Source organism: Oryzias latipes, chromosome 5 (assembly GCF_002234675.1).
Source record: "Oryzias latipes chromosome 5, ASM223467v1".
In the NCBI taxonomy this organism is placed as follows: Eukaryota; Metazoa; Chordata; class Actinopteri; order Beloniformes; family Adrianichthyidae; genus Oryzias; species Oryzias latipes.
This window is the reverse complement of record NC_019863.2, coordinates 23,052,336-23,075,292: the sequence shown is the minus strand read 5'-3', so window position 1 is coordinate 23,075,292 and position 22,957 is coordinate 23,052,336. Positions and strand designations below refer to the sequence as shown.

Here is a 22,957-nt window from a genome sequence, read left to right as displayed (position 1 = left end):
ATGCGACCAGAATGAGACAAGAGTAAAAATTTAAAAAAAGCCAAGGCGCAGGCAAAAATTAGAACATAAATTGAGAATAAAGAGACAAGAGTAAGAATAGAAATAGACCAGAATGAGACCAGAATGAGACAAGAGTGAAAATACAAAGAATGATACAAATATATATATTTGCTTAATTTTTAACAAGCAGTGTTAAACCACAGCTATGTATAGATGCTTACAAAAAAGTCCAAATGAAGCTGTGGGGCTCAAGTCTGAGTCAATGCGTTTGATCTTCAGTCCAAGTTCAAATTGAACCAATACTCCGTCATTGTTCAGTCCATTCCAGGATCTTGGAACTTTTTGAGAAAAACATCTGCTGAAGGGCAGTGACACAGTTTTATAATTTGAAGAGGGACGTTTGAAACCACAAAATAACGTCATTTCTATTGAAAAAGCACAAACTTTGCTAGTAAAACATTTCCAGAGTCAGCTGTTTACTCCTTCAGCGACGGATCCTGTTGGTTGCAGGTCTCAGTGGATGTTAGCAGAAACCTGCTGATCACATGATCTGCAGCTGTAAGAGTAAAAGATCCTGCTTATGCTTTGTGGGCTCTTCCTGTTCTCCGAACTGAACGGTGCTGTTTGCTTTGCTGCTCTTAAGCAGCTTGTGAAATCTGTGCAGAGTCCTTTCGAACCCGAGTCAGGGGTTCCAAGCTGGTGTTGGCTTTTCTGTCTGGACAGTCCACTGCTCTAACCTCTGCATCTCCCCTCTGCTCTTTCCTCTGCTTCCGGCTGCAGGAGCCCGTCTCCACTCACGCAATATACGAAGAACCGCTCGCTGACTTCAAGGTTATTCATTTCTCTTTTAGCCTTCGTCAAAACGCTCTCCCATCATCCTCTTTGTCCTGCTTTGTTTCCTGTGGCTAATATGCATGCATCCTGACTTTCATTGAACATAGCGGCTAATGGCTTTAAGAAGTGAGGTGGGTTTCCTTTCGTAGTACCTCTCTGCAGCTTTGAATCATAATAATGCAGGGGAATAGAACAACCTGTATTTAGCTGAAGCTGGTAAAGTGAAAATAAAAAGGACATTTTCAAGATAAAAAGCAGCATTTTTCAGCCATCTTTGATCTATTTCAGATTTTAAACATGCTATTTCTGATGAGAAGCTTCCTTAGGGGACGAACATGCAATCCAGAAAAGCAAAACACCTAGAATTCCAGACAGGTCAGTGTTTAGTGTAAAAGCAGATGATGTGAGGGACAATGGCCGACAAAGTGTGCCTTGGCCTGGAGCTGTCCAGTCAAGTTAAAAAAATCCCACATAATCAACATTAACAACCAACTAGATCCACCAAAATGATGATAAAAATGTTCCCTAAAATTAACAATTTGACATTTATTTCAGGAAACAACAAACTAAGAACATAAACGTCTTTGGTATGTTGGTGTTTGAACTTGGTCTGGTACCAAAGCGATCCTTCCTTTAGGGATCGACTGTGATTGGCCGACCATGGACGCAGCCCAAAGGCTCAGTCGGCATCTGTTTGCGTCTTTTTAGCATCCGTGTGTCCTCAAATGTCGTGAAGGGTTTGAAACTTCTCGCTGTTGAAGCCAAGCCGAACACAAACGCGATATTTATTGTAGCAAAAGCAGCAATGTGGACTGCTTAGTGGAAACGAGACATAAAAGTCACTGTTCGTTCATCCTTTTCATAAAAACTGGACCGTTGCTATGGACCGTTGCTATGGACTGTCAAGGAGGCTCCACTTCACTTCCATTCCTTTTTGCTGCTCAACTAAAACATAAATAAAACACCAGTAATGATCTGTTTTCTTCTACAAGACTCAGATTTTAGCTTTAACCTCCATCTGTGTGAAATATTTGACGTCTTTTCTCATCGTCGAGCCATTAGAGTTTTTTAGATTATGATATTTGTTCAATAGGTTTGAAGTTTTTCGTCCTGAATGTAGTGCTTGTTTTAATTTCCCCGCAAACGTGCTCCAAACAAAGCATGACATTCCTGTCCACCCTCCCCCCCCACACCCTCCATCACCTCCATCACTCGACTGAATCCAAAATAACAGAGAGGCGGTGCTTTTCTGTAGAAGGAGCCTGGGGAGAGGAGGCCCCACACCGTCGCTGCCTCAGAGGAGGAGCAGGAGTGCGACACCGTGGCCTCCATGAGAGAGAGCCAGCTGGGCATCGAGCGCAAATGCTCCAGCATGACGGTCAGCTCCACCTCCAGCCTGGAGGCCGAGGTGGACTTCACGGTCATCACTGACTCCTCGGCGGAGCCGGGGGAGAGGGAGCGGCAGCCGGAGGTGGGGAGAGAGGACTTCGAGGAGACCTCCAGGTTCTACTCGGCCCGCCTGATGGGCTTCAGAGACAAGTCTCCCATGGAGGAGAAGCTTCCAGAGGAGGGACCGCTCCCGGAGATAGACGGAGGTTTTGATCCTTCGTCGTTCTCTTCATCCCCGCTGGATTCCCGGCAGGACAAGGTGCTGCTGCGCCGGTTTTTCAGTTGCTGCTTTCCTCATTTTGATGTGATTCGTTCAAGAGTCTTTGATGGGTCCACATTTCTTTGCACGCTCCTTCACCGCTCCATCCAAACACTGATACAATGTTTTTTTTTTTAATGTTTTGTTGCTCTGTTGAGGGAACAGAGGTGATGTTTGTTGCTGAAGTCTTCTCTTTGCTTCCCCCAGCCTCCTGTGGCAAAGAAGGACTCCAACGCCGTGAGCGCGGCCCACAAGATACGGAGATCCGACTCCAGGACAGAGACGCACACGAACGGATCCGAAGTTCATCCCGCCAGCATCGATGTTTCACCGCAGGTGAGGGAGGAGTGGATCTGTGATCCCGCTGCTCCACCCGGATCTGTAACCTGCAGCGCTACAGAACATCTGCTGCCCTACTTTCTGGTTTTTCCCCCTCAGCTGCATCGTGTTGCAGAAATACTTCTCACTGTTTCCATTTCTAAACCTCTCGATCACTTCCTTTTATGACCGGAGGTTTAACGATACGCCCACACCAGCGCCCACCGCTGAAAAGTCGATGCACACGTGCGTCTCGGGCTTCCTTCCACGTTCACAACTGTCGCGGTCATGTTTCGCCACGCGTGTTTTCAGGCTCCATGTACAAAATGCGTGCGTTGAAAGTGAAACCAGGTGGAGCTTTGACCAAAGACTTGGATTTGGTGGTGACGTATGGATGGCGTCCCTTTTTAGCCCTTGTGCTATCTTAGATGACCCCACCCCTACATTGACGTGTTCTCCCTACCATGACAAAGGTGGATAAAGGTGGAAAGATTTCATGTAATCCATGGACACCAGTGAAGATCACAAATCATTGAAGAAAAAAGGTTCAGAGCACTGTCTAGTGGGTCTAGATGACCCAACTCCCAATGTTAAAGTGCCTAGGATAGCACAAGGGTTAATTCAAAAGTGCCAACCGTTTGAGAATTTATCATATATGCGGTTCGTTTCTGGACGGAATTCGATGACACCAAGTTCGTCATTTATCCGAATAGAGCTGGGAAAGACAAACCTGGAGCAAGATGTGCGTTGACATTTTGCATCAAGCTTCGTCCAAATGCAGTATCAGGCTAGTATCTGCCACATTGTATTAAGCGTGCCTTTTTAGCGTGTTATTAACGTTTGTGACGTAGCATGTCTAAATTCACAAACTCACGGGAACTGTTAACTTCCCAATCTGTTTTGCTTTTATACAAAACATGTATAACCTATATATTTTTATAGGTTATACATTCCAGCTGATATAGAGATTAGATTTCTGACTGTCTATCAGAGCTGGACGGAGTGCGTGTGACATCACCTCTGGTTTGAGGTTCTTTTGTTTCTTTGTGCCCTCCACCGGAAACTGTCTTCTGTTTCTTTGCATTGCCTTTTTTCTTTATCATGAAGCGTGGAGTTGTGCAAATGGTGTTTCTCTTAGGAGGTTTCTTCTCAAGTCTCCGCTTTACTTTGCTGTGCAACTTCTTGAAGCCGATCATGTAGCCTGGTACCGGACAGCCAGCTTGCTTGATGACATTTGCCATGCTGCGCAGCATCGGTTTGTCACTCTCTGTAAAAAAGGTGATGGCTTTTCCCTGATGCCCAGCTCTGCCTGTGCGACCGATTCTGTGAATATATTCCACAGCGCTGGTGGGGAAGTCGTAGTTCACTACGAGGCAACTTCTATTGAGCTTCAGGTGGTTCAATTGAAAGCGGGGTTGTCGTTCCACAGCTGCTAAAATGCTTAAAATGTAATCACACCCGCTAATGGCGAGGATGACGTCAGGAAAGGACGGGGAACCGTTGAAGTTTTAGGTCAAGATGGGAGTTCTTTTTATTTTTTTGTTTTTGATTTGACTTTTAACAGTGTGAGTGAGGTCATGTGTTCACCTGCAAACCAGAATTAAAAAAGAAAAAAAACACCTGCAGTATTAATGCACGGCCAGCAGAGGGAGCCACCTCACAGGTGCAGCCTAAACAGCTCTCCAGAAAACAGAAAAATGTTGTTTAGGTGGTTTTTGCTTCTTTGTATGCTGCTCCTTTTGCAGTTTTTTTGAACTGCTGATACCTTTTTAGGTCATTTTTTGCATCTTTACTCAGGTACATTTGCCAAGAAAATAGTGTTGGCTAAAAACCAAAACACATTATGCACAGACCAGTCAAATTTTAGGTTGTAAAAACACACAAATTCCAGATTTTTGTCTGCAGCTTTTGTCTTTTTTCCTCCTATAGGTAACCCAAACCCCCCAAAAAGCTTTTTTACTTTGACATTGAAAATTGTTCAGGACTCAAACCAGTTTGAAAGGCCGGTGAGGCCGTGAACATGAAGCCGGCTTCAAATCTTTGCTTTAGCTTCTGTTGATGCTTTAGTTTAACGTAATTTCACCTCTATTTGTCAGTATTAGGGCTATTTTTTATGCTAAATACCTCATTTTAGGTATCCTTTTTTTCACAATTTTGAATGGAACTGTTATATCATTGATATTTTACAGTTTTTCAGGCAATTTTTAATCAAATATATTTTTTCCCTTCAGAACTGTGGAGTCATGAGCCCACCAGTGGCTCCAGCTGCCCTTAAGGAAAACGGCTCCCCTGTAAGTGTCTCTGTGATGGAATTACTGCAGTGCTGTGTGTGTGTTTGTGTGTGTGTGTGTTTTCCACTTCCTCAGCTTGACCTTTATTTGACATCCATCTGAACCAGTGTCACAGGGCTACCTGCCAGTTGTTTGACTTTTGACTTTGATTTGCCTTTAATTAAGGAGACTTACCATTGTACCCTTTAACCCTGTTTGCTACAAAATGTGACATGAAAGTTACAAGTGTGGGCGGGGCTTGCATAAACATCGGTTGCTAAAGAAGGTTTGATAGTTTCAAGGAGCAAAAGGAAAATTGGTGCAATAATTGTTTAGCCCGAAACGTGACAAAAGTTGAATGGTTGCTATGGACGACCAGTTTTCGTTTGGAGGCGATCACCTTGAATCTCTCTACAGAACTTGACCAATCGTTTTACTTTAGTGCAGAACTGCAGAATTGATGCTCGTGTAGCTCCACGATTGAGCATGTTATTCTCTCACATTCCTGTTGTTTGTTTGTAATTGTGTGTGTGTGTGTGTGTGTTTTCTGGCCTCTTCCTGAGTGGAGTAACAGCTGAAACCTCCGTGTTTTGTGTTGCTGCGCTGCAGGTAAAAGCCGGCACTCAGGAGAGAGAGTCCGTCGTGTCCCCACTGACCATCACGGCGGAGGCCGTCACTTCAGCAACCACAACACAAGTCACCAAGGTAACGGTTTCCATAGATACAGCCTGTATTCAGGCTGAAATATTCTGATGGTTTGGCCGCCTCACAAAGGTTTTTGTTTGCACAGGATTTTTTTTCTTGGAGAAAAACTGGTTTTAGAGTAACAATGAATAAAATGTTTCTGTCTTCACGTCATCCAGACGGTGAAAGGAGGCTACTCGGAGACCAGGATTGAGAAAAGGATCATAATCACAGGGGACGATGACGTGGACCAGCATCAGGTCAGGAGGAGAATCCCACAAACAACACAACTCCACTTTATGTCCAGGTGGAAAACATCCTCTCTGTTTCCAGGCGCTCGCCATGGCGATCCAAGAGGCCAAGCAGCAGCATCCGGACATGCTGGTGACAAAAGCCGTGGTTATCAGGGAAACGGAGTCTCCCACTGAGGACTTCCAGCAGAAAGCAGAGGTCAGTCTGCAGAGGTCTCCAATGACGTTTTGATGATGGGATGTCCTTCACTTTGCTTTCACTCTATTTCAGTTGAAGGAACTGAATTCCTTTTCTCATTGTTTGGCTTCACACAAGATGGTTTTAGAAGTGAACCAACTCGCATGAATAATTGTGCAGTTCCACACTCTGTTCACCAGGGGGCGATGTGGCCTCACCAGTAAGAAACGCATGAAGAAGAAAGTTCTGCTAATAATTCATTGAACCAAACATTAGAAAAGACTTTACATAATATAATACAGAACAGAGACAAATACAATAAGTAGCTCATTTGACTGGGTGTAGGACTGTCATGCAGGAGTCCTGGGTTCACTTCCCAGGGTAAACAACAAGCAGAAAAATCACACGTTTTTATTTTAAGGCACCCGGAATGAAAGGTGGCAAATATATCTATATTTAGAGTAGTTAGATATACCAAAATATCAAAGAAAAAAAACTTTTTCTCAACTGAAGCACTCTTATTCACAAAGCAGACATGATGATGATGTCATCACTCCCCTAACGAGTAGATGTTTGTCTCTACTGACTGACAACCGGAGCTTCAACTTAAAGGAAACTTCAAATTCAGCTGCATGAGGCTCATTTATGAAACTACGATAGAATTAAACATCTTAGAATGTTATTGATCCTGGCAGGAAAATGATACTATAGCTCTGCTCCATAAATCAACCATGTTTGACAGACATGCACCTTTTATTTTATTCTTTTTTACACCAAATAAGTAGTGATGAATGCAGCCAGAGATCATTTTACTATAATCTGTTTTTAATTAAATGTTCGTAATGAGATACTTTCCCCACCATGGAGTCAATTACATTCTGAAAAGTTCTATTTTTATTTTTGTTTTAATATAAACTTCAACACGCATGCACAAACTTGAACAATCTATGATTTGTGACTTTGATGTATACGCCTGACGTATTTTTGACAGAGTTCACGGGAAATTTCGTATTCAAGAGAGACACGTCAAACAAAAAACGAAACGTTGTGTTCATATTTTTCTGCAAAGTTGTGCACAAAATATGAATTTGTGCACAATTGACACACTCCTTACCCTCTTTTTATCGTCTTGAGTTCTAAAAGTTCAAACTTTCATAGAAAAAGAAGTCTAGCGTGTCAGTCCCCCTGCTAGCAATCCACCCTAATGCATCTGTACAGGAGCCAGTGGTCTGCAGCCAATCAGGATGCAGATCACAATGCACTGTAAAAAATAAGAAATGTAAACGAGCACACAAAAAGAAAATCTGTGAAACTGGGAGGCCATGAAAGGTGACCGTCCTAAAGTAAAGCAGCTCGAGTGAGTTTTCACAGATGGCAAATGAAGCAGATGCTCCAAAAAACGATAAACTCTGGTGACAATCCGACCGGCCAATGTGAAACATCCAGAGTTGATTCCTTGTAACTTCAGGATATTCTGGAAAAATTGACTTTGGTTTTAGTTTCAGTTCAAAAAACGTTTGTTTGATGGTTTTGTAACTTCAAACTCCAATGATGAAGAAATGTTGGTTCAAATATGTGACATTAAGAACGCTGATGGTAAAGCACAGACTGTATATGGGAACTGGAGTGAGTGACGTCACCCACAGGAAATGACATCAAGTCCATTCAATCCCCCTTTTTTCTTTTCCTCCGCGATACAGACGCCGCCATGTTTGAGCCAGAAATAGTTCGTATGCAGTACGAATCGGTCAGCATTTCTATGGCAACCACTCTTACACATGCTTTTGTGGAGGCATCTGATTGGTCAGTTTAGAACTTGAATAACTGTCACTACAGAAAATTAAAATGTAAGAAAAACAGTATCAGAGTGTTCTGACCAATAATAATAGCCGTTCATGTCTCAGTAAACTTTGGTACTTCCTGTTTGGAACGCGAGGGGGAGGGGCCACTTAATCCGGTTCTTATGTACAGTAAATGATGTACTGAGAGTTTCTTTACATCTTTCCATCATGGTTCTCCTTGCAGTCCTGATCGCGCACGGCGTCCTCTGGAAGTATGGGGGGGGGGATCCTCCAGCTGCACGTTTCCTTTAAGAGGACTTCGTCCCGTCGCCGTGACGGTCCAGAACAGAACCGACACCAGAACAGACTGCGCTCTGAGGAGCAGAAAGAAAAAGAAAAAAAAAACCTTTAGAACCCACCCAGCGGGTTCCCGCCCTCCGTGGAAGCAGGACGGCGCCCTCTGCTGGAGGATCTGACCTGCTCCGGGAGTCATCTCCGCTCATCACTTTAATCAACTGCTGTCTTCTTAGCTTTTTACCTTTTTATCAATAGAAAATCTAATTTATGTTGAGTGTTTGTCTGTTTATTAAATATGTACAAATATCAAAGGATTATAAACTGCATGACTCGATAGCAGAGTGAATGAAAAACACACATATAGAAATATATATATATTTATCACTCAGACACGCCGCTTTTCAGAGCACAGAAGAGCTCTGTGAGGAAGAACTGGTTTAAAACACAGATTGACGGTGATGAACTGAAGCAGACGTCCTCATCCTCTTCTTCATCTTCATCTTCCAGATTTGTTTTTGGGAGAAAATTCTCCTGGAAACTGGTCCCACGCTTGGGCACAGTTACAGATTTTTTTAAAGTTATTATTATTATTAATGATGTCATGTCTACTGAGATTCCTAAATGTGTCAGGATGTTGTTTTAATTTAATGCTACTGATGGTATTTTTGTGCTTTCTGGGTCCAGTTTTCCCAAAAGTCTGTCTGTTTCTCCAAAGTTCATAGGCCAGAAATTTTCCTGCATCAACAAAGGTTGGATTATTATTTTTTGTTTTGGATGAAAGGATCGTTATACTCACCTTGGGAGGGATGGGGGTTCAAAAGGTTGATGATCCAAGTGGACAGGATTGTTGTTCATGAATCCTTTAGAGGATTTGGGTCCTCCTGTGCAGTCAGACAGGAGTGTTTGGAGACTCGTTGAACTGTGACGTCCGTACAGATGCTGCAGGTTTTTGGATGGTCGTAGAGAAGTGCGGCCGCAGGCTGCGTTCAAGAATGCGCTAAATGTGTCACTAGCCCAAACTCAGCAGCAGAATTGAACCATTTGGGGCTAAATACACACTGGACATATGATACATGTTCAAGAACCCACGTTTGGCCTACGATTTTCACACTGGACGAGTAGAATTAGACCTGTTTTTCTGTCCAATGAATTAAAGTCCAAAATGTTTGTTTTGCCAGAAAACGGCCACGGTTGCGTCCAAATTCCCTCACCACTCCCCGGTTTCCAGAGCTCTGGAAATTCCCCACAAGTCAGTGTCCATCAATGAGCAATAGATATAGACCACAACGTTTGAATGATTTTTCATTTGAAAGGAGTGATTTTTTTATAAATTGTTTAATTTTTCAGCATCAGATCCCTGTGAATTCATCGTCTTCATATTTGTTTGGTTTTTTACTTTGGTAAATCCGTCACGTGTAAAAAACAAAAAAGTGAAGGTGTCTGAGTCACATTCCAGTCTGGGGGTTAGCGAGGGAATTTGGACGTAGCTGAAGTTTCATATCTGCAGTTTGAGTGTATTTATTCTACTTGAAGGTCCCAGCAGGAACTCTTCTCCTTTGTTTTTTGCATCAACTCATTGAGTTTGTCCTGAACGGCGTTCTGGTCCTGAACGGCCCCCGTCTCCTCCGGTACTATGCATCCACTCTGGATTTAGGAGGATCCCTATAACAGAAATAAATATCTGATGGAGATTTGCAATAACAAGGACTCTGCTCTCCTGTGGGGAGAACACTGGTTTGTTCTGAAGCACAACATGGAGTTGTGGAGCAAAGTCTTTTTGGAAACCGTCGTCCTGCTGTTGACGCGTCTGTAGAAACACAAAACACGGATCGGATTTTTAACATTTTCCTTTTCGGTCACTGGAGAAACTTTTGGCTGAAGGTGATTCAACAAGGAGGAGCTGTGCTGACGGGCCCCAACCATAGATGTTCATTTTCTGCACCGCGGCCCTCAAAGCGCTCTGATGTAAAGCCCCCCTCCCCCTCCCATGCTTGGTTTGTGTGTGCTGTACATGCATTGTGTCCAAATGGAAAACATAGACTCAAACTGTGTCTTTGCTTCTGCTGTAAACGGGAACTCAAAATAAAACTGAACACATTTGTCCTCAGGCTTGGTTTTTTTGTATGTATAAAGAAACTGGGAGAAAAAAAATTATGGTGCACTGCCATCTTGTGGCTGCCTAAAATATTACATTGTGTCTCATTTTTTCTGCATCTTTTTGGGGTTCAAATGAGTTTTGGTCCAAAATTGTTGTGCCTTTACTAAAATTCATTAATGGCACAAAGCAACGCAAGAAAAAAAAAATGTCCTCCATAAAAACTCGTAAATTTATGTTAACTTATTAACTTATATGTAACAACTGCAACAGCGTAACAAAAAAGGAAGACAAAACATTGAGTCTAAAACTTTTATTTATTTTTATTTAACCCTTGTGCTATCCTAGGCACTTTAACATTGGGAGTTGGGTCATCTAGACCCACTAGACAGTGCTCTGAACCTTTTTTCTTCAATGATTTGTGATCTTCACTGGTGTCCATGGATTACATGAAATCTTTCCACCTTTATTCACCTTTGTCATGGTAGGGAGAACACGTCAATATAAGGTTGGGGTCATCTAAGATAGCACTTAGATGACCCCATTGGATCCATTAAGATTTTAGGAATGTGTGCAGGTGGAGATGGTTTAAGGTTCCAGATGTTTATGGTCACTAACGAATAATGATTTTCATACGAATTTGAAAACTTGAAGTCATTATGACAGAATATGATCACCAAGTCCAAACTGAACGAAGCAGAGCAGAAGTCGGTTTAACCCTTGTGCTATCTTAGATGACCCCACCCTTACATTGACGTGTTATTCCTAAATGAAATAGAAACATATTTTTGGACGATCCTAGAAGATGAAATAGTCTTTCCTTCAAAAACCCTCTGGAGCTTCTGGAGTAAAAGCAGCAGCACACGGCATCTTGGGACCACAGGAGGATCCAGACGGCGTCTTCCTGATGTGTCCGACGGATCATCATCTTCCCAGCATCTTCCACATCCATGGAGCAGGAATTCTCCTGAAGAGCTGCTCCCAGAGGAGCAAACACTGGAAAACTGATCCAACTTCAAACAAAAGCTAAAAATTCCTACATAAAAATATAGAAAATGTTGATTTTTCATAAGTGGAATTAGCTTGTAACCCTTCAATTCTGAACCTTTTTTCTTCAATGATTTGTGATCTTCACTGGTGTCCATGAATTACATGAAATCTTTCCCCCTTTATCCACCTTTGTCATGGCAGGGAGAACACGTCCATGGTCATTTGGACCCCATAGGATAGCACAAGGCTAAAAGTGTTTCCAGTGTTTTTTTACTTAGGATTTTAGCCGAAATGAAAAATAAAAAAAACAGTGCTTTTCTAGGACTTAGTTTCTCCAGAGTTTCTGGCAAATATGACGTCACCAATTCACCAAAGTAAAAACATACTAAATAAATAAATATCACCATTACCACTGGGCAGAGACCCCGGGGAAGAGCTGGGAGCTACGTCTCTCGGCTGGAGCATTTCGGGCCCCGCCCCAGAGGAGCTGGAGGAAGTCTGGGCAACTTTGCTTAGACTGCAGCCCCCAGGACCCGGTCCCGGACGAGCGGAAGAAGATGGATGGACGGGTGGAAAGATGGATGACATTTCACAAACAATATTTATGAAGCCTTTATGTTCTGATGATGACAACCGGGAAGATTTCTAAAAAATAAAATTCAAATACATTTTTTTTTAAATAAAAATCCCTTCAAATGCAATGCATTGTGGTCCATATTCACCAGTCTAGTGTTTTTTTGCAGAGACCTCTAGGAAATTTCAAGAGAGTAGAGCAGGACATCCTGAGGGAAAAAAAAGTCAAACGCCCCAAAAAGTCACAGTTTTTAGTTTGTTTTAAATGCTTGAATTCACATTTTGAAAGTTCCACCTTCGTTTAAAGAGACAGAAAACCCGACCCGCTCCAGAAAAGTCCCGTTCGGCGTGATCCCAACTGGTCATGAATTGAAGGACAGACAGCCTGGCGTTCTTCTACAAATCTGTAATCTTTATTCACACAGTAAAAACAACAAACAGCAACAGAGGGAAGAAGCCTCCTGTGGAGCAAATACAGACAGTAGACTCAGCAGATCTCAGAGGGGCGGACTCAGACAGAAGCATGGACAAAGGCCTTACAATGGTATACACACACACAGTATACACAAACCTATCGGATGCATGAACCCGGCGCCGCTGAAGCCATTTGCTGGGTTTAAGCCGGCGGACAGAAGGCAGAGGACGAAGCACAGTCATGCTGAGCGACACTACAGTATGAAACGAGAGTCAGCGCTTAAAAACCCAGAATATCATCTCTTTAGAAAGGTTCTTCGTATATAAATGATCCGAAGTGTACAAAATCGCTTTTTTACAGGATACGCGCGACTCGGAGCGGAACCTGCAACACTTCCCCTTCAAAGAACTCCAAACTACTCGGCTGGATTACAAGCTTCAACCAGGCTGCAGCCCCGCGTGGCATCAGGAGACGATGGGAGAAAGGAAAAGATCAGCAGCATCATCATCTTTGTTCAGAACACACAGCTATAAAAAAAATGCACCCGGCCTCATGTATTGCAGAATGTCATTCAGTCTGCCCCCCCTCCCCCCAAGCAAAGGATGTACAGTTCCTATAGTAACAGCAGCATGTAAACATCACCGCAGCCGCTGCTCACTTTCGTCATTTACATGTGATAAGTTAAGGCTCTTTAAGGACCTGAGGATTTTGAACTTATGATGAGGCACACGGAAGGCAAAGAATAGCTAGAGACGCTGAAAACAACGGGGGTTGGGGCTGGGGGGGGGGGGGGGGGATGATGTGGGTCCAGTCAGGGTGGAGGAACCCAACGGGGAGAAGAAGTTCCCATCAAGGTCTGCAACATCGATTCAACTTCCTGTTCAGATTTGAGGCCCATCGTCGAATCCTGACGGTGAATTGCACCGCCACGAGTGTCCACGAGCCCCCACCCCCACGAAAAACCCCCAAAACAAAACGTTAAAAAGTCCCCCACCCCAAAACTAAAGTCAGCAAAAGTTGTTGTGAAATTTAGACCTCCGTGGCTATTTCTGAAGCTCTACCCCAAAAGACCGCACCTGCACTTTGGACTGTATAAGGGAACTTGGTCCCGCCCCCCTCGCACTACGAACAGGAAGTACCCGTTGGCTCCAAGAAGCCAAAATCCCACAGACCTGTCCAATAAACAGCTGTTACTCAGTCGTATAGAATAACCATTAATGTGTTCTTGCTAATCGGATTTTTTTCGTGAAATTTTTTCTGTAGTTCAAGTTGTTTAAGTTAGGAACTGACCAATCAGAAGCCTCAATAAAAGTAGGTGGAGCCAGCTGGACCATATCAATTAACAGATTTCGTGTAGCCTGCTTTCAAGTGGTGGGGGTGTGGCTTTCCAACAAGCTAACTCCTGATTGGCAAGAGTGGTTGCCATGGACACGTAGACTCGGACCACTCCCTGCCGACTAACGATGTCTAGCTTCAACAGTATCGGGGGGGGGAAATAGCAAATGAATTGATTTCATTTGATTGGAGCTGGAATTCAGTGGTCTTCTTTGGGTGACGTCACACTCAGTCCAGTTCTAGTATACAGTCAATGCACTCAGGTTGAACTAAAAATGTTTCTAACAGTTCAGCTTGTCCAATACAAAGTGGCAAACTGAACAACTCCATGTGGAATTAAATGAAACCCAGGAAAAAAAGTGACTGAGGCAAGCATAAACTTTGGTTGCTATGGAAAATGTAAAAAATAAAACTTTGATCTGGAGAGAGGGACGTTAGCGCACGCATTTATAAGCCCAAGACAAGAAAAAAAAAACATGATGGTTGCTATGGACCTGTCACCTAAATGAAGCCTGTCACCAGCAGCACTTAAACTGAAGCTGAGTGGTTTTTATAACCCTTTGAACCCCCTGCAACACGTTTTCATTGCAAAAGAAAAAAAGAAAAATTGGCGGTTTAAACTGAAAAAAATAGGCAGATAAGCACACAAATGTTAAAAATGTGTCTTTCTACCATGTGTGAACTAAAGTTGATTTTGACTCCAGTTGTATTTTTAGTCAGAGTGCGACGGGGTCACGAGTTTCCTGCTTTCAAAACTTTTGTGAACTCTATCTGGGAGATAGGAAAACCTTGATCTTGTGACATTAGGGCTGTTTGGAACTCCAGAAACAGTTTTTACTTTTAGCGACGTCTATAAACCGACTGAACAAACGGTTACAGTTTGCCTCAAGCTTGAAACACCGGTATGCAGAAAAGAAAAGGGTGTTTATTTTTATATCTCAGTACAAAAAGCTCAGGTTTGGACCGATCACCATTCTGGATCTGGTCGAAAGCAGAGACACATCATGAACGCAGGACATCTATTTCGCAGAAGGACAGTTTTAGAGGTGTTTTGTTTGCTTTGGTTGAGGGACGATGAATAAAACCACGCCTAATTCAATTTGCTTATGTCACTGGACTTTCTTTTTGCTACTGTGTGCTTTAACTGTCATAACTTTTGGATTTAAGTCCAAAAAAGAAGAACAAATCCCTTCGGTTTTCTTTCTTGTGGTTGATCGTTTTTTTGACGGCAGGTTTGATGAAACAAAGAGAAAATCGGGGCCTTCAGACATTTCTGTACCAAATGCAGGGAGGTACACGTCACGTTCCAGAAGAGAACATTCTGAAATCTCTACATCAGAAATCTGGATGATGACTTGACCACGCAGTTGATAAACCCGGACGGACCTCAAACCCAACAAAAAACATGTGTAAAAGCTCAACATGTCATACAAAAAGATGTGTATAGAACATTTCTTCTCTTTCTTTCTCTCTTATGAAAGCTGCTTTGGTAACGACAGAGTCATGACATCTGTCAATCTCGTTTACCTGGCCTGCCTGCTGAAGGGGACTCCGTGTGTCACCTCTATGACGAAGCGTTAAGGTTTGCTGTCAGCGTCTTCCCTCTGCCTCTAAAGCCTAAAATGTGTTGGGTTTAATCGCACCGGAGTGGGCGTCGCTTTCAGTGCTGTGTCCACATCAGATGCAGCGGCTGCGCTGAGCCGTTTGTCATAAAGATGTCCGTGCTGTGAAAGACAGCGCTATCGTGCTGAGGGCAGAGAGGGTGGAGACCTTGGACGCTGAGCCCACCGCAGTGGTGCCTGAGAAGAAAGAAACCTTTTATTGGTCAAGAGCAGGACAGGGACTGTAGACACAGGAGTTTTCTTGACTTTGACCTTCAATCTTTTATCCATCCAACATGAACTGTTACCAGCTCATGTTGGAAATAGGTCCTTTTTTTTGTGCTTTTCTTCTCATTCCAAAGATTTTCAAGAACACTTTACTGTCAAGTGACGAGAATTTAGCTTTGTCTGATTTGTCCCGTTTTTGGTCCGGGCCGTTGGAGAGTCATAGAGGAGGGGCTGCATCGTAAGGGGTGTGCAGGGGTACGGCTTGTACAGTCAACTCAAGGGGTGTCATGAAAACGTAACGTGCGATTGTCGTGCATGTGTATCGTGAAGTATTCGTAAGTTTACGATGTAAAGGTGATGCTGTTTATGTATATGCCTTTATGTTCTCTAGGGTGTGAGGAGCAAGTACTGACCCTTTACTGACCCTACGGGGATTCCCCAAGTATATGTACGTTTTTCTATCCTTTCCTTCCTTTTTAAATCAATTTTCAAATTTTTTCTTTTCTTTTAAAGCAAATTTTACGTTGATTATTTCTATGATGTATTGTGATTTTAAGGCATTTTTCAGTTTTGTGAAGCACCTTGAATTACTTTCTGTACGAATTGTGCTATACAAATAAACTTGCCTTGCCTTGCGGTGATACGTAGGATGCCAACACAGACTACGCCCTGATCCTCTCATTTCTAACAGTCAGACTGCACGCAAGGAGAACACATTTAGCACATGAACAGCTCTTTTGAGCATTGCACAGGTGGGCTGAAACAGAGAAAAATTGGTACGACACGCCTGCGTCTCACCCTTACTTTACCCTGGCATGTTGTATAAGTTTGAGCTACAACCTGTTATTCGCAGCATGCCCGTTAAAAAAAATCTAGCATGACTATGCGCTACAGCCTCACTAAGGTTTGGGCATTGTTTGACCGCACATAGTCAACCGAAAGCAGAGCTGGGACTAAGGGTTAAGACGAATAAAGACAGAGCCACGATCCAGGAGCCGATTATGTTTAGGTCAAAGTTTATAACTTAACCAATAGAGATTGACCAACGTCTATTGATCCAATTGGACCAAGTGTTCATGATTGATCAATATAGAGACAGAAAAAAGCCCACCGACTCAGAATAATCGATTTCCTAGGAACTTTCTAGAATGTAGAAACTGACATCAAAAATGTGGTTGATATTTTATTCCATGATCCCAAAGAGTCACTGATGCGGGAAATTCGATTCAAGGCATTGGACTGGATTGTATGGCGATGAAGTTAGCATCTGATTAGGAGCTTCCAGTTTCCCTTAACTTTTGAGGGTAAAGTTAATTTTCATCCTCTGTAAAATGCTTGCTTGAACTTTATTTTCTTGTTCACTAGATTTTGTGTTGAATCTATGGCAATGTGATCATTTTTCCTTAACCCTAAACCACAAAAGTGGAAGCTAAAAAACAAGAGGCCAACTTCATCCTCACCAGATTTCTGAGGTGTGGTGGACAAATGCAAAATAAAATAATACCACCGGCACAAAACAGATGTTTTCTACACATAAAAATAAACATGAATCCACCGTGTTTGGGAAACTTTATTAGCAAAGTCCTCATAACATTGGAGGCAGACCCAGATGAACGTCAAGAGTAACTCATAAATCGATGTGGTGGAGATTTCCAAAATCAAACTTCCTTCAGCATCAGTTAATGATAAAAAACGTAAATAATGTAAAATCGTTTTTCTTTTCTCTGCTATGAATCCCGATACCAAGTGACCCGGCGGTACTGGTCCATGGCCCGGGGGTTGGGGACCACTGATCTAAAGAATGTGAATTCTGAAAGGAGCTTTGATTGCCCACAGACAAAGGATGGTTCTTAAGACCACAGGGGGGCAAAACCCTTTTCCACATAGAACTGGGTAGGGACTGCTTTCCTTTTAGTCTCCAAATAAACAAAATTAATATTTAAAACTACATTTTGGATGTATTCTGGTCAGCGTTTCATTACGTTAGGACATGCTTAGTTATCGTTAAATACTTTGTGACAGCACCCTGTTTCCCCACTGACCTGCTGTCTTTGGGATGGTGATCTGCCTGCTGCTGCTGCCGTCCCCGCCCTCGCCGAACGGCTTAATCTGAATGATGTAATCCTCATCAGTGGGGAGAGCCAGCTCCACAGAGGTGGTGTTGGTTTCCATGACGCTGGGCCGGCTGTGCCGGTTCTTCTTGTAGAGAACCTGAGGGTGGGGGTGAAGCCACAGTCTGTGAATCCGCATCCGTCAGTGAGAGAAAATAAACAGGCTGCGGTGAGTTTACCTTATAGCCCGTCACCTCCGACTCGTTCTCCAGAGCTTTGACCTGCTCCCAGTTCACGATGATCTTTGAGTTGGACGTGTTCCACATCACTTTGTCCGGCGGTTGACTGGGAGCTGCGAGGAGAGAAGAACGGTCAGCTCGAGAGCACGCCAGGCGGAGTTGGCGGCTGTGGCGGCAGATGCGTACGCGGCTTTTTGGTGGTGACGTTGACTGTGCCGCTGGGGGGTCCCGTTCCCGCCGTGTTGTACGCCCTCACGGAGATGTAATAGGAGGTGCTGCCCCTCAGCCCCCGGATGATGCTGGACGTCTGATTGCCGACGGTCCTCTGCACGCTGGCCGTGTCCTCGCGCTCGCTTTTACTCCAGTACCTCAGCTGAAAAAGCAACAAGGCAAAACGGCGAGGCGACAGAATCAGAAAGGCGGCAGACACCTTGAAAGGCTCCCTGCCATCGAGGCGCACGCCGGAAACGCTGACGGGTGAACTCGACTGGAAGAGAGACGTGAGCAGGCTTGAAAACAAGCATTAGGGGGGTGTCAGCCCTCTTTCTGTTGCAATCAGTAAATCTGAGGTTGTAAAAAAAAAAAAAAAAACAGTCAACAAAAAGGGAAGAAAGGACAGAAACACCTGGGTACCTCTCCATGATTTAATCTTTCAAGAACAAAAAACACAGCTTCTCTGAGCTTTAATAATGACCTGAATTTAAATGAAAAGAACAAACTGGGTACTAAACCATTTTTGTGTGGATCAGAAGCTAAAGTCTCTCTGGCAGAGGCCTGCTCTATCAGGGAGGTCACAGTGCTGGAGCTTAGGCCGTGGAGCTCACCTCTGGCTCATCCAGCGGCCCCGGCCATCCCCCAATTCCATCTAGATGAAGTCCATCCACTGGACTATCAAACATGTAGTTGTAGCGTTGATGAGCTAATTCTTCTCTTAAGAGTTCTGGTACATCACCTGTCCATCCTGGAATAGAATCCCTCCTTCATGCGGACAACTCTGAGTTTTTTTTTTTTTTACCCGGAATTGTTATATTTCTAGGAGTTTTTCCTTACCAAGAAGGAATGTCTAAGTTTAGTTCAGTTACGCCATTACTTATTGAATTCTGTGACTTTATATGCTTTATGATTTAATCTTCATTATGCAATCACCTGTATGAAGCCCACTGAGACGACTATTGTTGTAATATTGGGCTATAGAAATAAAAACGAATTGAACTGAATTGTGTAAGCAATGAGGAAGCAGAGGGAAAGCCACTGGCTAAGCCCAACCATTATGCATGCAGGAAGCTATAATCTCGTATGCCCAAGGTGCACGAGGCTGAGACGCTCATCAATAATGGAGAGGAACACGGTTTAACAGCGTTTTCTTTGCCATCTGCACGCACGCCCTGACATGGCTTTTTTTAGTTTTTTCACCTCGTAGCCCAGCACCCTCCTCTTGCTGGCGTTCCATGGAAGAGCTTTCCAGGAAACCTCGATCTCCGCGGCAGAGAGGCTCCTGGCGCGGACTCTGGTGGGAGCTCGGCCAGGCTCTGGAATTGAAAAAGATTTGAGAGAATCAGTTGGCTCTGATGACACCTCAAAGGGAGAGCATCAAAACAGCAGCAAAGGAGAGGGGGGGAGGGGGGGGGGGGTTGTTTGCAGGGGTCCAGTGTTACCAGAGCCCCACTTTAGGTTGGATCTCTATGCTTTATGACGAGGAAGCTTTGAAAGCAATTAAAGCAACATTCACTTAAAAAAGAAGCATTTCCTCCATTTTTTGTACCTGATTTTGTTCCAAAAACATAATATAATAGTCCTTCAGTAGCATGAAATTAAAAATAACTGTGATATTATCCTAGATTAAAAAAGGACTAGTACCTATACAGTTTTTTGTTTTTTAGAAAATCTTTGGCGTGGTCACAAATGTAGACGACACTGTTGTATTCTTCTCACCATTAACCGCAATTAGTCAATACACAGGTCTGGGAGTTGCTGCGGTGCTATCAACGCCATGATAAGTTTTGTGCAGCATCAATGCCATCTCCCCATCTGGAGCCACAGTGACCGGAAACACAAGATTGACATCTGGTCATCGCTGCTGGCCCCCATCAGTTAGTTTACATCGTCTCTGTTGTGAGTCCGGTCCCTTCTCCCCCCTGGCTCCCGGAGGAGCCATTTGTCCCGCTATTCAGCATTAAGGCCCCATGCCGCCTCCTTTCTCACAGAGTCCTTGTGAAAGACATGATGTAATGTCTTTACTTTCAAAATTAAACTTTCGCCTTTCATGGCGATAACAGACACAGTTTTTTTTGCAGTGCTAAAGTGTGTTTACGTTTAACCAACGACACTAAGGTCTTATTTTATGGTGGTCCAGAAGTGGACCTTGGCTTCTTTAAATAGTTTAGCTGCAGTTAAGTGGGCTAGTTGTCACACACCCCTCCCCCCTCAATATATACATCCCAACATAAACACACACAGCCTCTTAAACACACATATACGCACACACATTTTGCAAGGAAGGTGGGACCTAGGACCATCTGTCCCCTGCCTCTTCCCTGGTGGGGGGTACGGGCCCCTTTGCAGCGGCGGCCGTGTCCCCGGGGTGCCGGCTTCCTGGGCCCGGCGGTGCTCTCTCCGCGCGGTGGGGGGGTTCACATTACATCTGAGCCGGGGGTGTTGGTGTCCCTGGGGGGTGGGTTCTGGTCCTTGCTCCTGAGCGCTGGGCCCCGCCTAACTTCCAACTGTGGCCGAGCCTGGTCGGGCCATATTTACAACACCCCTTGTGGGCCCTCTTTTTTCCCCGGGGTTCCCCCCTCCTGGGCGGGGGCGGCGGGCCCCTGCCTTGCTCCTCCCTGGACCAACCGTGGGCCGGGCGGATGGCTGCCTGGAGTGCGGGGCGGGTCTCCCTTGGGGGGTCCTGGCTCGTACCTGGGGTTGGGGCGGGGGGATGCCCGGAACTCCTGGGTGGTGGTGGGGTGCTCATCTGGGGCTGTGGGCGTCCCTCTCCGGTGGGGCCCTGCGTTGGGCTCTCCCGGCGCGGCGGGGGGGCTGTTCTCCTGGTTGGGCTGGGGCGGCCCTCTCTTTCCCTCTGTGCCTCCCTGCTCTCTGGCTCTGGGGGGCCTTGCGGCGGTCCTGCTGGCCCTGGCCTGGGTGGCGGGCTTGGTCGCCCGGGCGGCGGTTGTTCCCTGCCGGTTTCCGTGTGGCGTGGGGGGGATTCCGGCTGCCGCTGCTGCTGCGGTGGGGGTCTTGGGGTGGGGATGGCTGGGCGCTCTCCTTCCTTCTTTACACATTCCACCATCCATATTAGAAGAACATGAGCACTCACCTGAGCACGGGTGTTGGCTCACCTTTGCACTGGCGGTTTGCGTGACTGAATGACTGAAATGTTTCACACTAGTTGGTTTTAAGGCATAAGTATGCGTGTGAGCACTATCTGTTTTGTGTACATGTCGACAGATGGACATTTTTGCAACTAGCAGGTGTGTTTGACACTTGGGTGTGTGTGTGGACAGGCTCCGCCCTTTTTGTACTGCATTTGAGCCTTACCATGGTGATTAACAACCAGTAAACTTGTTGCTCTATGCTGCTTCATGGTCTTATCCCCCTTCCCCTCCTACTATCACCCTCCTTCCCCCCCTCTCTCTAACGTCCCTCTCTCTTCTTCCCCTCTTTCCTTTTCCGTCCGGTCCAACACCAAAGATCTTCAAACATGTTTAAAATTAATAAAGTTTGGCCTCAATTACAAAAGGGGTTTATTCAGACATACCTTTGGTTTGTCTGAAGATTAATAACCCCTCTTGTTAAAGTAAAATATGTCCAACACAAGAGGCCCTCAGCTCTCATCTGTTTGCCCAGCTGTTGGACAGGACAAGGTAAAAAAAAAAAAAAAAAAAAAAAAAAAAAAAAAAAAAAAAGTGGGCTAGTTGTAGAGTGCATGGGAAACTGGGAAGTGATGGGTTCAAATCTACAATCGGGTCACAGTATAGACTCTAAAAATGGTGTCCAATGTGTCTTTGATTGACATTCAGGGTTAAGGGGTTGGGTAAGGAGGTTACACGACTAAACACCGACCTGCAGCCCCTCCAGGGGATAGGTCAAATGTGGAGAATAATTTTCTCAGTCGTGCGACATCTAATCGGACTTGAACCTTTTAACTTCAAACTGACAAAGGCTTGTAGGGGGCATACTTTAATGCAGTAAAAAAAAGGAGTGTTTTAAAACAGTTTAGGCCCATCTTTAAGGCAGTCATTGGAATTCCTGTCCTGAGATTTGGGGGGCGCATATGGCTCTTTGGTCACCTCCTTCTGTCCTTCACTCAATCCACTAATTTCACTCAATAAAAAGTTACACAGGAAAAAAAGCTGCAAGGTAGAAATTGACAAGATCTCACTCCACGGAAATTATGCAAACAGTAGGTGGAACTGTTGCCCACACTGTGCATGATATGAGACCGCACGGACCTTCCTCAGCAGAGTAGATGGTGATAACAGGTCCAAAGGGTCCCTCCCCCTCATTGTTGTAAACTCCAACTTTCACATGGAAGGGCGAGAAGGGCTGGATGCTCTCATTCTTAAAGACATATCTGGATGCTTCGGGGGAAGGAACGGCCGCCTGCATCCAGCCTGTGGCGCCGTGGGGTCGAAAAGCCACCACGTAGCCGAATCCCGGTCCGTTCTGTAACTCCTCTGGAACGGGCTGCAGGGACAACAACACAGCCGAGCTTCAAACCTTCTGGTTCCATACATCCATAACTCAGTGGAGACACTATGCAGAACACTCAGCACGATGTCAGAAAGTCTGGTGACAAGCTCCACACGGTTCTAACTTCGTTCCAGTAGACAGAACACTTTAGTCTTTTCAGAGATACACTCGTTCACAAAAACACAGTTTTTTAGCATAGTAAGATGAAGAATTGTTTCAAACTAAACTCTTCAGAAAGCATGTTAACTCAGGCAACACCTTTTATGAAACCTCCAGACACAAACTCTCTCTACATTTGAAGACACCAGAACATAATATTTTCTAATTCAAAGTAGCCTTTTTAAAAGGAAAAATGCTGCTATTGGGATGGTAGAAGGCTGAAATATTCAATTCAATTCAGTTTTATTGTATAGCGCAAAACAAGAAAAAAGGTAAATTACATTAAATGTTATATTATATTAACAAAATCAGCAATTAGCTTAAAGGCTA

The 22,957-nt window shown here is 44.4% G+C and overlaps 2 protein-coding genes across 4 annotated transcripts in view; one reads left to right on the top strand and one right to left on the bottom strand.

The window, feature by feature from the left end:
- LOC101167284 (band 4.1-like protein 1) overlaps nt 1-10,368 on the top strand; it is a 77,289-nt gene extending 66,921 nt beyond the window's left edge. Inside the window, exons 17-24 of the mRNA XM_023954670.1 lie at nt 781-831; nt 2,090-2,482; nt 2,690-2,818; nt 5,032-5,091; nt 5,680-5,775; nt 5,934-6,014; nt 6,088-6,204; nt 8,209-10,368. Coding sequence (XP_023810438.1) covers nt 781-831; nt 2,090-2,482; nt 2,690-2,818; nt 5,032-5,091; nt 5,680-5,775; nt 5,934-6,014; nt 6,088-6,204; nt 8,209-8,214 — 933 coding nt within the window. The 3' untranslated portion in view covers nt 8,215-10,368. The remainder of the gene's footprint in view (nt 1-780; nt 832-2,089; nt 2,483-2,689; nt 2,819-5,031; nt 5,092-5,679; nt 5,776-5,933; nt 6,015-6,087; nt 6,205-8,208) is intronic.
- Nucleotides 10,369-12,309: 1,941 nt separating this feature from the next.
- LOC101167031 (contactin-4-like) overlaps nt 12,310-22,957 on the bottom strand; it is a 204,682-nt gene continuing 194,034 nt past the window's right edge. For all 3 annotated transcript variants that reach the window (XM_023955100.1, XM_023955099.1, XM_023955101.1), the window contains 6 exons: nt 22,228-22,462; nt 19,202-19,317; nt 17,975-18,161; nt 17,789-17,901; nt 17,541-17,709; nt 12,310-15,468 (listed from right to left, as the gene is read on the bottom strand). In XM_023955100.1, coding sequence (XP_023810868.1) covers nt 15,377-15,468; nt 17,541-17,709; nt 17,789-17,901; nt 17,975-18,161; nt 19,202-19,317; nt 22,228-22,462 — 912 coding nt within the window. In that variant the 3' untranslated portion in view covers nt 12,310-15,376. The remainder of the gene's footprint in view (nt 15,469-17,540; nt 17,710-17,788; nt 17,902-17,974; nt 18,162-19,201; nt 19,318-22,227; nt 22,463-22,957) is intronic.